Genomic DNA, 14,316 nt, shown 5'->3' on the forward strand with positions numbered 1-14,316 from the left:
TGATCCCTAGGTTTCACAGTGCAGGGATACTTACGGGATGGCAATGTGTATAAAATGCCTGGGTTTAGTTGTGCTTTTCACTAATTGATCTGCCAAAATGGTTTCATCCTTTACTTCATATTTGGGCCAGTTTGCACGATCAAACAAGCCACCATGGCTTAAATAAGCCACCATGGCTTATTTTAATCCCTGGCATGTGCCGGGCACCATTAGCCTAATTACCTGCCCAGGCACAGCTTGTTGTGTCTTGTTTGAGGGAGAAGGCCCTCAAATAACCCAACAACAGGGCAACTGTTATTTGAGGGTTGTTTCCCCCTCGGAAAAAAATCCAAAATCTTTTGATGTGGAACGGTATATAAATATTGTAAATTAATAAAATAAACAAGGCTTGTCACATGGTTCACACAATATGACAAGCCGTGCCCAGGTGGATAATTAAGGAAATGGCGCAGGAGATTAAAACAAGCCACTATGGCTCTTGATTGTGAAAACTGGGTCACTGGCATTTCATGACTTCCTAGCTTCAAGACTTCACTGGCCGCTCTTGAAGACTGACTGTGAGCTGCAGCTGATGCTTAAACCAGTGTGTGTATTTGGGGAGTGGGCGGGAAGTGTCACCTAATGGGGAAGGCAACCTCAAGACAGTACTGAGGGTGCAGTTCAAATTGGTGTGTGTTTTTTATCTGTAGGTAAATCTGTAGATTTTTTTTATCTGTGGGCTTGGCCACTTAGAGACCTTTTCCTTTCCAGTGTCCTTCGTTTTAATAGCTCTCTCTGTGTTTGCCTGTAACTGAGGATGTGCTACCATAGAGGTCCATATTACCAGCTAATTTTCCCTACCTCATTTCCCGCTATGAATGTATTAATTCCCAGCCTCTTCCCTACACCCATAATAACTATTTTCTGTGAACTAAGTCCTATAAGTAGGGACCACACAAGATTTGTGTTTTGTACAGAGGTTAGCACACTGTTAACGCTACTTCATTTATAAGCCATTGCTTTAATTTAGTTATCTTCATAACTCTAGAATATTCGTAAGGGAAATCTAGACAACTAATAGTGCCTTATTTTAATATTATATTTCAAGACTGAGCATGAAATGGAGAGCAGTACAAGCAGTAACCAAGTTTTACTGATTGTTTTTAATCTTCCTGCAAGCTTTCGACTGTGTATAATAGCTAGATTCCTGCTTTTACCCCTTTGCTTTTTTGCCTTCTTAGCAAAGTGGGTAAGATTAATTAATGTTACTCTTGTTTCTCCTGTATTGGTATAGCCTGGGCTGACAGCATAGCAAATAAGTATTCTTGAGTAAAGCATCAACAGAAAATCTGTTTCTCAGCATTTAGCATCATTCAAAAGCTATATATCACTATTCACTCCTTTTTGTCACCTTGAATTTTAGGAGCTGATTACTTTGCATTTGACCACGTTAATTAGATAGAAAATCAGATCTCTGGAAGACTACTTTTTACATGTGTTTTGTGCAAGATATTTTGTTCAGCCAGCATCTGACAACATTGTGCTGTACTTGAACATAAAACAAACTGCATACAGTGACCTTGGCTAGGAGCATCTCGTTTCCTGGGCAGCTGCTGTTACATGCTGTCTGTCTGACAGACGGGGCCAAGCCATGGTTACCAGAGGACACCCTTGTGGTCACAAGCAAGTTGTAAATGTCACTAAGATTTTTTCTCAGTGTCTATCACATGTGTATCGTTGATTCTGAAGTAGGTAAAGTGAGTAATCTTCTGGGACTCCCAGAAGATAAATGCTAAGGCAGTATAGCAGAAAATTGTGACATGCATCCATAAGCAGTTGTAGGGATTTGACAGATATTTAGCCCTTAGTTACTAGCCCTTTGGTTGAACTGACAGCACGCCTGCAAAGATAGGGAGGCCTGTTTCAGCCCCATTAATGTCGTCTTGAATGCAAGTCCACAGTTGAGAAAATGATAAATGTTCAGTGACTGATGATTTTTAGAGTCCTCCGGGATTCTGGGTGGTTTCTCATTGCTGCATGCCTGAACAATTTTCCCTCTTGCTTGAGCTTCTCTTAGGAGTTCTTTAAGTCTTTAGTGTAAAGAGTTTTAAACAAATAGGTTGTGTAGCATTTTGAACAAAACTTAGGGGGATATTTTTCAAAACTTAGGTTTATGCTGTGAACTTGATATTTAATAAGGTTGTTTACAATTTTCCCGTCCGTCCTTCCTTCCCTCCCCTTCTGCCTCATACCCCCCCCCCCCAAATTGTGGTTTTAGAAAAAAAGTATTTTTCCCCCCTTGGAAACTGAATAGATGCATAACAGATCAATTCGTGATGCTTCCTTCTCTCTCTCCCCCCCCCCCGCCCCCCAGGTGTTCCGTTTGCTGCTTCTTTGAGTCTGAACTAAATTGTCAAAGCAAGTGTTCCTTGTTTCAATACAGGAGCACTTTAGGCTAGTCATACTGATATTAGGATGCTTACAGGGTTGTTTTTTTTGTGCTTCAAATGCTTTTCTGCTACAACCAGATTTGTCATAATAACGCGTCCTTTAAAGCCTACTAATAATTATTATTATTAATGCATAATTGCTTCATCATCAAAGTAGATTGGCTTATTAGAACTTCATCCACAAGGAGACAAGTCCTCGCCTCATGGAATAACGGGAAGGTAAACAATAGGTGTGGGGGAGAGGGAGAAGAGAGACATGGTTAGCAAAGGATGAATGTCAGCAATGGTGTTACATATACTTTGGCTTGGCTGTAGTTGGGTATGAGGTTTGGGCTCGGTTCAGATTATACTTTCTCCTCAGGATTGTACCTGGGGAAAGATTGGGAGCAGCCTTGTGCACTCCTCACCTGCCCCCTTATCAAAGGAAGAGATGAGCAACCATTTGAAGATTGCATTTGATTTGAACTGAAGGTCTCAGTGACTCTGTGAACAAGAGAACGTAAAGTGTGTAGCCTCCTTGTTTGGTGGTTCACTTCTTCTATGGTGAGGTTTACGAGAGGAACACTTGTGGGGAACCCAAGGCTCATTTTCAGTCTTTCCCCAGATACAGTCCTGGAAGGGAACGTTATATCTGAACAGGACCACAGATGCTTATAGCAGCATCAATGTGTTTAATATTTTTAAGGTATAGAATGAACCAATACCTTTAATATGGCTTTCAAAAATAGTGATGTTTCACTCTCAAATCCACACTTGTATCTTTGCTGCCTTTGCCAATAATTTCTAGGGCCTCTCCTTTATGTAGATGTGGTTAGACTGGAATCTCTAATTTCAGAGCAGGACACTTTTGGGGCCTGTTATCTGTTTAAAAATTATTATTATTTAAATTGTGCTATCAAATTTTTTGGAGCCTCATCATTTGAAGTCCAGTTCATTCATAGCGAATAATAATGCAGTTGTCTTTCTAGGTGTGGATGGAGAACAGAGTTTAAAAAGTGATAAGAGATTGGCATCTGCGTGTTCTTTGAGGTGTTCAGATTTGAAAACCGACTTCAGGAAGAATGACCAACTGTATCATTGCATTTGAACTCAGTTAGTAGGGCTGCCAAATAATCTGTTAAATACTCTGCTCTTTTCCTGTAGGGTTTTACAGACAGTCCTCATTATGGTGATCACTTGAATGATAGTCGATTAGGGCCCAATGAAGGATTGTCCCCGACACCTTTCGTGAATTCAGATCTGATGGGTAAGTAGGTAATTCTTTGTGAGTAGCCCCTCAAAGCCTCTTTGGCCAGAGATACATTTTTCCTCCCCTTTCCTAGATTGATGGTAGAAGCATCTGTAAACTTGGCCTTTGCTCTCCAAATTTGCTTTGTAGGGCAGTATTTTATTCTGTGGAGTATATCATGGTTTGTGAAGAGGCCAAAGCACCAAAGGTTGATGTAGTATGTTGCTTTGTTAGTTGATATAGAACATTTTCAAAATGCTTTTGAGAATTCTTTATTCAAACCTGAATGCGTTTTCTCCTCCACCTTCTCAACGTAGATACATCTCAGTGTGCTAGTATCTGCAATACCAGCTGTTGGTTTCTGTGACAGGCACACTCACTCAGTTTTGAAAATAAATATGATTTGAGACAATGGTCCAGAGAATGCCTAGTTGTTGCATAGGTGGCTTTTCTTAAGAAGCTGCCTCAGGCTGCCACCCTATCCACACTTACCTGGGAGTAAGCTGCAATTGTACTGCTTTTGTAGAATAACCTTGAGGCAAGCTGGTTTAGTTTGTGCCTGTAGTTTAAGAATTCCTCACAGTGTTGCTTTATTTGTTAAACTGATGTTGGGTTTTTTTGTCTGGTGCATGTGACTTATTTGTGCTCTTGATAATATTGTCCTTTTAAGACACTGCCATAGTAATCTAAGTACATTACATAAATCCAAATCCTGGTGGTCGTCTGGAGATCTTTTCCCCTTTGCCTTTGTTTACTGCTTTTAATCTTTTACAAATAGGAGAGTAAACAGTTGGGTTGCACAATGTATGGTCGTAAACACAACTGACCATCAAATGTTTATACCTTGCCATGAGAATGTTAGGTTGCAAAACTGTGAATTAAACAATCGTAATGATCACTTCAAAGCTAGCATCCTGTTTGGAAATCTCCTCCCCGCCCCCACCCTCTCCATCGCACATGCTAAGAGTGGAGGCTGTCTAAAGGTTCACTAACTTCCTTCCTTGCTGACAGGCTTCAACATATACACTCACCAACAGGCCAGGGGCAAGAAAGACTTTGATCTTGACAAGCAAGAATGCTCTGGGAGGGAGGTGGCATTACAGCTGCTAAATTAAGTTGCCAGAAAAACCTGGATTTGATTTTTGGGAGAGAGTCTGTGTTCTCTAGTTCTGAATGGTATCTGCAAAGCTTTCTCTCCAGTGTTGCTCAGTCTTACGCTTTTCATTTCTCTCCTTCTCCATGTGCAAAGCTACTTCCCCACACAGTATCTCTTGTTTCCCTCTCCCACCCCTTTCTTCCTTCTGGAACAGCCTCCCAGTCAACTAGCTCCTGCCCCGTCATTCCAATTGGATTCCTGCATTGAGCAGGGGGTTGGACTTGATGGCCTTGTAGGCCCCTTCCAGCCCTACTATTCTATGATTCTATGAATTACAGGTAGATTTTTTTAAGAATAGCTGCAAATTTGCTTTGTAAATTAATCGACTACATGGGAGAGGGCAAGGGACAATTTCAGACTTCCGCTTTCTCATCCCTCAGTTGTTTAGTTTCTGCTTTCTTCCCCCTTAACTGTCTGCAGTCTTTCTCCATCCCCCAGCCCTTACTGGCTTCTTTCTTTCACACTTTCCACCCAAAACCCACAACCAAGCTTTGTACCAATTCTAGAAATAAAAATCATAGAATCATAGAATAGTAGGGTTCGAAGGGGCCTACAAGGCCATCGAGTCCAACCCCCTGCTCAATGCAGGAATCCAAGTCAGAGCATCCCTGACAGATGGCTGTCCAGCCTCGCCTTGAATGCCTCCAGTGTGGGAGAGCCCACTACCTCCCTAGGTCATGGGTGCCATTGTCGTATTGCTCTAACAGTCAGGAAGGTTTTCCTGATGTTCAGCCAGAATCTGGCTTCCTGTAACTTGAGCCCATTATTCCGTGTCCTGCACTCTGGGATGATCAAGAAGAGATCCTGGCCTTCTTCTCTGTGACAACCTTTCAAGGACTTGAAGAGAGCTATCCTATCTCCCCTCAGTCTTCTCTTCTCATGGCTAAACATGCCCAGTTCTTTCAGTCTCTCTTCTAGGGCTTTGTTTCCAGTCCCCTGATCATCTCTGTTGCCCTCCTCTGAACCCTCTCCAGTTTGTCTACATCCTTCTTAAAATGTGGCACCCAGAACTGGACACAGTACTCCAGATGAGGAATAACCAGTGCTGAGTAGAGGGGAACTAGTACTTCCCGGGATTTGGAAGCTATGCTTCTATGAATGCAGCCCAAAAGAGCCTTTGCCTTTTTTGCAGCTACATCACATTGTTGGCTCATCTTCAGCTTGTGATCTACAACAATTCCAAGATCCTTCTCGTTTGTAGTGTGGTTGAGCCATGTATCCCCCATCTTGTCACTGTGCATTGGGTTTATTTTTCCTAGGTGCAGAACTTGGCATTTATCCCTATTAAATGCCATTCTGTTGTTTTCTGCCCAGCGCTCCAGTCTATCCAGATCACTTTGAATTTTGTTTCTGTTTTCCAAAGTATTAGCTATCCCTCCCAGTTTTGTGTCATCTGCAGATTTGATCAGCATTCCCTGCACCTCATCCTCCAAGTCATTAATACAAATGTTGAAGAGCACTGGGCCCAGGACTGAGCCCTGCGGTACCCCACTTGTTACCTCTCCCCAGTTTGAGAAGAGCCTATTGAGAAGCACTCCTTGAGTCCGATTCTGTAGCCAGTTGTGGATCCACCGGATTGTTGTTTCATCTAGCCCACTTTGAGCTAGTTTGCTCATCAGGATATCATGGGGCACTTTGTTGAAAGCTTTGCTGAAGTCGAGGTATATGATGTCTACAGCATTCCCACAGTCCACAAGGGAGGTGACTTGATCCAAAAATGAGATCAGATTTGTCTGGCAGGACTTGTTCTTGACAAATCCATGCTGGCTTCAAGTAATCACTACTTTGTTGTCAAGGTGCTTCCAGATGGATTGCTTTATCATCTGCTCCAGAATTTCCCCAGGGATTGATGTCAGACTGACTGGTCTGTAGTTTCCAGGTTCCTCTTTTTACCCTTTTTGAAGATAGGGACCACGTTAGCCCTCCTCCAGTCATCTGGCACTTTCCCCATCCTCCATGATTTCTCAAAGAGAATAGACAGTGGTTCTGAGAGTTCTTCTGCCAGTTCCTTTATTATTCTAGGATGCAGTTCATTTGGCCATAGAGATTTGAACTCATTCAAAGTAATGAGGTGTTCGTTGACCATATGCCTATCGATCTCAAGCTGTAATCCTGCCCCTTCAGCCTGCAGTTCGCCTTTGCCAGGTGGGTCATAGACCCTCCTTTGAGAGAAGACTGAGCCAAAGTAGGAATTGAGCACTTCTGCCTTTGTCATCTGTTATCATTTTGCCATCCCTATTTACTAGCTGAACCATCATTTCTTTCCTCTGTCTTTTACTATGCATGTATCTGAAGAAGCCTTTTTGTTGCTTTTAGCATCCCTCGCTGACCTCAGCTTGTTCTCAGCTTTAGCCCTCCTGATGCCATCCCTGCAATTCTGTGCTGCCTGCCTGTACTCTTCCTTTGTAGCTTGGCCTTCCTTCCACTTCCTATATGTGTCCTTTTTTGTTTTCAGGTCATCCCTAAGCTTTTTGTGAAGCCACATTGGCTTCTTCTGTTGTCTGCCACCTTTTCTTCTTGTTGGAATTGTTTGTGATTGTGCCTTGAGAATTTCCTTTTTTAAAAGCTCCCACCCATCTTGGACTCCTTTTCTTGTTAGAGTCGCTTGCCATGGGACTTTACTGATCATTGTTCTGAGTTTATTAAAATAGGTTTTCCTAAAATCCAGGTGCGCGTTTGGCTACACTCGGCTTTTGCTTCCCTTAGAACCAAGAACTCAAGTACAACATGGTCGCTTTCCCCCAGAGTTCCTGTAACTGCTACTTTATCCACTAAGTCATCTCTGTTGGTTAGGATCAAGTCAAGGATAGTCAATCCTCTAGTTCCTTCCTCTACTTTCTGTAGGAGGAAGTTATCCGCCACACAAGTCAGGAATTTCCTGGAGGGGCCATGTTTTGCAGAATGTGTCTCCCAACAAATATCGGGGAAATTGAAGTTCCCCATTACTACTAATCATTGTTCCTTGAAACACTGGCTATTTGCTTTTCAAAAGTTTCATCCTCGTCTTCTTCTTGATTGGGTGGCCGGTTGTAGACTCCGACCACCATGTTCCTTTTATTCATTGCTCCAATTATTTTGATCCAGATGCTCTCGATGGGGCTACCAAGCTCCTCCTCCTGTATTTCTGTGCAGAGATAAGTATTTTTCACATACAGTGGAACCCCACCTCCCTTTCTGTTCCTCCTGTTCTTTTTGAACAAGTTATATCCTTCAGTTGCTGTATTCCAGTCATGAAAGTCATCCCACCAAGTCCAGTTACACCTATCAAGTCATAATTTCCCTGTTGAATTAAGAGTTCAAGTTCGTTCTGTTTGTTTCCCATACTCTGGGCATTAGTATATAGACATCGAAGACTATGTGCTTCATAGTCTGGCTTTCTTCCTACATGTGTCTGAAGACTATTATTGGGCGCTGTTAGAGCTGTTCTCTCCGTTGTGGTACATGAGCCTTTGTCCATTGTTACCCCCAACTTTACATCTCCCTTCCCCGTAGGATTCAGTTTAAAACCCTCCTGATGAAGTTCTTCATGCTGTGCCAAACATAGTCTTCCCATCCTTTGTGAGGCACAACCTGTCCCTTGCCAACAGCCCATCTTCCAGGAAGTATAGCCCATGGTCCCAGAATCCAGATCTCCTGTGCCGGCACCACCTTCGTAGCTAGTCATTCACCCGCAGTATTTTTCTTTCCCTTTCTGTCCTTGGCTGTGAAGGGGAGCTTCTTCACAGAAGGAAGAAAAATCAGAAGTGGGTTTCTTTGGGAGAGAAATACCATCTCCTAGTCCTTTTAACTCTGGTTTTAAAAGCAGATGTTTTCTGTTCCTGGAGGCAGTGTTTCATTTTCAGAAAGAGACCTGCAGGAGACTTAGGCTTATGGAGAACAATGCCATAATTGCAACAGTGCAATTACTCTTTCTCCTTAATTCTGTGGGAAGGGCAGGTTCCACTTATGGGGTGGAAAGAGGAAGGTACTCTGGATTTATTCAGGGGCATGTTTACTGTATTCTTTCTGGCTAGTAGAAATACTTTTCGGCTATTAAATGGGAACATAATTTGTGGTCCCCAACCCACTAACCTCTCCTCATGTAATCCTGCTTTTAAATAACTTTGGGTTCTCCTGGTTTGGATAATGCCCTCTACACGTAGTCAGAGGGGAAGGAAGTGTGTTAGCCTAAGTCCTGCTCCTGATCTCCCTTCATGTAGAGTTCGGGTGGGGGCAGAGTAACATTTGAACAGGTACCAAGTAAACAATTTTGTTTGAAGATGGCTGATTTTATTTTGACTTGAATGTTTTGAAAGACCTCGTGTTGATTTTAATAAAGCAGGAAAGAAATTCCTTCCTCATTTAGGGTGCAATCCTATGCATGTTTAGCCAGAAAAAAGTCCTACAATTCCTATGGTTGGCTGGGGCATGCTGGGAATTGTAGGACTTTTTTCCATCTGAACATGCATAGGACTGCGTCCTTAAACTCTTCCAATTTTGTACTGAAGAGAACATCTGGTTTGCTCGAGTCTGTGACCTGCGTTACATTAGTTCTGTCAGTTTAAACCTTTATGGCAAAATTGAATATCGAGGTAAATTTTGAAGGGCAGGATATTCAATATTCAGCTTCTTTTGAAAGATAATGGCAGTTGAATGTCTATGTATTTGACAGTTTGCTTGTTTTTAAGTTATTCTTTAACTTATTTTTTTACTGTTGTCTTAAAACCCTTCTTTTTTTCATCTGGCCTCTCAATAAGGGCTGCATCTTAGTTCTTCAGTTTTAGTTATGTTTAGTTATCACAGATGTCCATTAGGTTTAATGGAACTAATAGCAATTTTAGCTGTTGCTCTTAAAGTAGTTTTGTTGCAGGAATGAAGTGAATGATAAAGTAGCTGTGAACTAATATTTTTGTGAAGTGCTTGCAGGGTTTACTTCGTATAAGTAAAAAACAATTTTAGCTGAAGATTCCAGTGCTGAATGCAGTTGCTTGGTTGAGTGGAAGAGGGTAAAAGGGAGCACCCAGTGCCTTCATTGACATCCTACTGTGTTCTGGGCATAATTCACCTTGTTGGATAGGATCTGCCTTTGGAGCGGCTTCACCTGAGTGGAACTCTCAGCAGCGCCTTGTGCTTCCTGGATTCCTGGCTCCAGAATTTCTTCTCCATCTTAGTCCCTCATTATGATCATGGCCACAATCTTGTAGGCAGTAAGTGAAAATGTTGTTCAGGATGCTGTTTACATCAGATTTTATGGCAACTTTATGTTTAATTGTATATATTTGTACTGGGTTAATGTTAACCTTTTTTAATTGTAAAGCACCTTCCATTTGTAGCTTTTTGTTAGAAAGTTGATAAACTTTACAGTAAGGAATTGGCAAGATTTTGATGCTGGGTGCATTTCTTGTACCAAGGACTTGCTTTCTTTGAGGGTCCAGTTTTGTTTGTTTTCTTTGAGCTGGCTTGCCCTTTTCCCTATTGAAGTAGAACAATATGCTTTTCACTGTTCTTAAAATTGTATTATAGTAAAACTGAGACAGTAGTATATTTCGAAATTTCTGTCATGGCATATATGCACCATTAGAAAGAGAACTGTGTGTCAACGGGATGTTTTTCTGTTCAGCCATGTTTGTCTGAAAAGATGACAGATTATTAACTACGACTCTTGAATGGTGGAGCTCTTGAACACTTTAATGATCTTGTACATTGTAGGAGCAAGACGTTTTGTCTAACAAGAGCTGATAATGATTTAATAATGAACAATTTGCTGTAGAAAGATGCATTTTAATATTCATTTAGACATTTTGAAGTGTTTTTGTTAGAGAAAGTAAAGCTATTCTGTTGAACTGATTTGTGTTCCTAATTCCAGAATTATCCTGTTGATGTTGTCAGTTTGAAAAAGTGGAGTTTTCTTGCAGTTCACGGAGCACCATTGAGTTGTTCTGGTACTGGAGTAAGCCATTAGCATTAGATCAGGGGTGGGCAAGTTCCAGGGGTTGGGGGGACAACCCCCAGGGTGCTGCAGTCCTGCCCCTGCTGCACCGCTGGCAGGAAAAAAGCCCTGTTTTAAAAGGAAAAATTGACAGTTTACTACCATAATTTTGGCCGGGTGGGCAGGAGCAGTTCGGCGGTTTGCTGCTGTGCTGCTGAATTTTGGTGGGAAACCGCCTATTTTAACTTTTAAAACAGGCCTTTCCCCTCTACTGGAAGAGGGGGTGGGGCTGGAAAAACAGCCAGGAGGGCACATATGGCCCGTGACCTATGTATTGTCCATAACACTTGCATTTAATGGACTTAGAATTAGATTGAAATTTGCTCAGAGTAATGTTGACATATCTAGAACTTCTTTGTGGTCTCTGTGGTCAGACACATGGGTTATGTGCCTGCACAGAATAGTCATTTGGAACATTCTAGAGCCAAACAGTTTTAGGTGGGAGTCCTGCCCTCTTCCTCTGTGCACGCGCTGGGCATGGCTCCTGTCTTCCTCTCAGTTCCTTTTCATCCGCTGCAGCAACTAGAAGCATTCGGACCGTTCTCTTGCCTCACAGCAAAATCTCAAATACTACTGTCCCCTCCTGGGATGCTGAACAAAGTTCTCCTTTCTTCTTTTTCTTCCTCGTGTTCTCTGAGTTTTTCTTCCTCTTTTACCTCTTGCCCCTTAGGGGTGCATGGCCTCCAAGGCCTCCTTCAAAAATTGCACCAGCTGTAGTGGAAGATACTGCTGACCAATGGACACTCCAACTGCCTTCTCTTTCTTGGAGAGGCACATAGGGTGGACTCCTGTGCCCACTACTAGACCTTTACTAAATAGGCCAGGAAAAACAGAATGGAATGCTTTCGTGCTCTGCTGTGGGAACTAGACCTCAAGGCAGCATATGGGCCTCTGCATACTGCATACTAAATTGTCTCGCTCTCAGCTTCTTCCAGCGTGCATCATCATAGAATCATAGAATAGTAGGGTTGGAAGGGGCCTACAAGGCCATCGAGTCCAACCCCCCTGCTCAATGCAGGAATCCAAGTCAGAGCATCCCTGACAAATGGCTGTCCAGCCTCGTCTTGAAGGCCTCCAGTGTGGGAGAGCCCACCACCTCCCCAGGTAATTGGTTCCATTGTCGTATTGCTCTGACACTCAGGAAGTTTTTCCTGATATCCAGCCGGAATCTGGCTTCCTGTAACTTGAGCCCATTATTCCGTGTCCTGCACTCTGGGATGATCAAGAAGAGATCCTGGCCTTCTTCTCTGTGACAACCTTTCAAGTACTTGAAGAGTGCTATCATATCTCCCCTCAGTCTTCTCTTCTCAAGGCTAAACATGCCCAGTTCTTTCAGCCTGTCTTCATAGGGCTTTGTTTCCAGTCCCCTGATCATCTTTGTTGCCCTCCTCTGAATCCTCTCCAGTTTGTCTGCATCCTTCTTCAAGTGTGGTGCCCAGAACTGGACACAGTACTCCAGATGAGGCCTAACCAGTGCTGAGTAGAGGGGAACTAGTACTTCCCGGGATTTGGAAGCGATGCTTCTATGAATGCAGCCCAAAAGAGCATTTGCCCTTTTTGCAGCCACATCACATTGTTGGCTCATCTTCAGCTTGTGATCGACAACAATTCCAAGATCCTTCTCGCTCGTAGTGTGGTTGAGCCACGTATCCCCCATCTTGTCACTGTGCATTTGGTTTCTTTTTCCTAGGTGCAGAACTTGGCATTTGTCCCTATTAAATGCCATTCTGTTGTTTTCTGCCCAGCGCTCCAGTCTATCCAGATCACTTTGAATTGTGTTTCTGTCTTCCAAAGTATTAGCTATCCCTCCCAATTTTGTGTCATCTGCAAATTTGATCAGCATTCCCTGCACCTCATCCTCCAAGTCATTAATACAAATGTTGAAGAGCACTGGGCCCAGGACTAAGCCCTGCGGTACCCCACTCGTTACCTCTCCCCAGCTTGAGAAGGTCCCATTGATAAGCACTCTTTGAGTCCGATTCTGTAGCCAACTGTGGATCCACCGGATCGTTGTTTCATCTAGCCCACTTCGAGCTAGTTTGCTCATCAGGATATCATGGGGCACTTTGTCGAAAGCTTTGTTGAAGTCAAGGTATATGATGTCTACAGCATTCCCACGGTCTACAAGGGAGGTTACTTGATCAAAAAATGAGATCAGATTTGTCTGGCAGGACTTGTTTTTGACAAATCCATGTTGGCTTTGAGTAATCACTGCATTGTTTTCACAGTGCTTCCAGATGGATTGCTTTATGATCTGCTCCAGAATTTTCCCAGGGATTGATGTCAGACTGACTGGTCTGTAGTTCCCAGGTTCCTCTTTTTACCCTTTTTGAAGATAGGGACAACGTTAGCCCTCCTCCAGTCATCTGGCACTTCCCCCGTCCTCCATGATTTCTCAAAGACAATAGACAGTGGTTCTGAGAGTTCTTCTGCCAGTTCCTTTATGACTCTAGGATGCAGTTCATCTGGCCCTGGAGATTTGAACTCATTCAAAGTAATGAGGTGTTCGTTGACCATATGCCTATTGATCTCAAGCTGCAATCCTGCCCCTTCAGCCTGTACTTCGCCTTTGCCATCATGGAACGTGCTTCAGGGCAAGCTGTTGGTACTTGCCCTTGCAGTACCAACAGCTTCGGCTGTCAGCTCGGACCAACAACTCGAAGACAGCCCCTTGGTACTGATGGTTGAGACTGAACAGGTGAAATGGACCAAGTCCTGAAGTAAACGCTCCACTAACCCATGGGCTCCAGGACGGAAGAACTGCAACAAAAAAGGATGTCTCATAGGATAGAGTCTGACATTGAACTGGAACCTATGTTGGTCTCAAAACAATCACCCTTGATACAGACAGCCCCTCAAACTCTTGTGCAATCACTAACACTATACTAGAAAAGCTACAACTGCCATGGGATTGTAACTCCCCAGATGATATCCAGTGTCTGGGTTTGGTATTGGAGGATGGATCTTGGGAACATTTCTCGCCAGAACTGTACTGTCACTTCCTTGGGAGAACAGTCTTGAGGAAGTATAGATTCCCTTGGTACCAACACCTGACTGGCTTCCTTGGTTTTGTTCATCACCAGTACAATATGCCTTGGGAGAGCCATAGATGCCCCCACTTCTACAGATCTCTGCCCCATTATTATGAAGACTGTTGACCACCAAGACAACACCATTATGAGTACAGGGATAGAGACTCTGCATCACCATTCCCATAGCCAACATTCTCATTCCTCTCACTTCCTAGAATGACCTAGGGCAACTTCTAACTGTGGAAAACCTTCTTACACAGTATCTAAACCACCTGATGCCCAGTTACCAGAGTAGTGGTTAACACGTTGAACTGCAGACCGGAAGGTCGGCAGGACAGCAGTTCGAGACCCGAGTGCTGCGTGACGGAGTGAGCTCCCGTCTTCAGTCCTAGCTCCTGTCAACCTAGCAGTTCGAAAGCAAGAAATTGCAAGTAGATAAATAGGTACCGCTTCGGCGGGAAAGGTAACAGCGTTCCGTGCACCTCGGTGTTCAGTCATGCCGG

General features: G+C 43.3%; 1 protein-coding gene across 34 annotated transcripts in view; it reads left to right on the top strand.

The window, feature by feature from the left end:
* Positions 1 to 14,316, top strand: part of TCF12 (transcription factor 12) — a 257,524-nt gene that overhangs the window by 49,556 nt on the left and 193,652 nt on the right. For 33 of the 34 annotated variants that reach the window (XM_084816550.1, XM_084816563.1, XM_084816569.1 and 30 more), the window contains one exon: positions 3,573 to 3,675. The exons of the other annotated variant lie outside the window; for it this stretch is intronic. In XM_084816550.1, coding sequence (XP_084672676.1) covers positions 3,573 to 3,675 — 103 coding nt within the window. The remainder of the gene's footprint in view (positions 1 to 3,572; positions 3,676 to 14,316) is intronic. 34 annotated transcript variants of the gene reach the window in all.

This window comes from Heloderma suspectum, chromosome 11 (genome assembly GCF_057233095.1).
Source record: "Heloderma suspectum isolate Gila_16-S chromosome 11, 16-S_ref, whole genome shotgun sequence".
NCBI lineage: Eukaryota > Metazoa > Chordata > Lepidosauria > Squamata > Helodermatidae > Heloderma > Heloderma suspectum.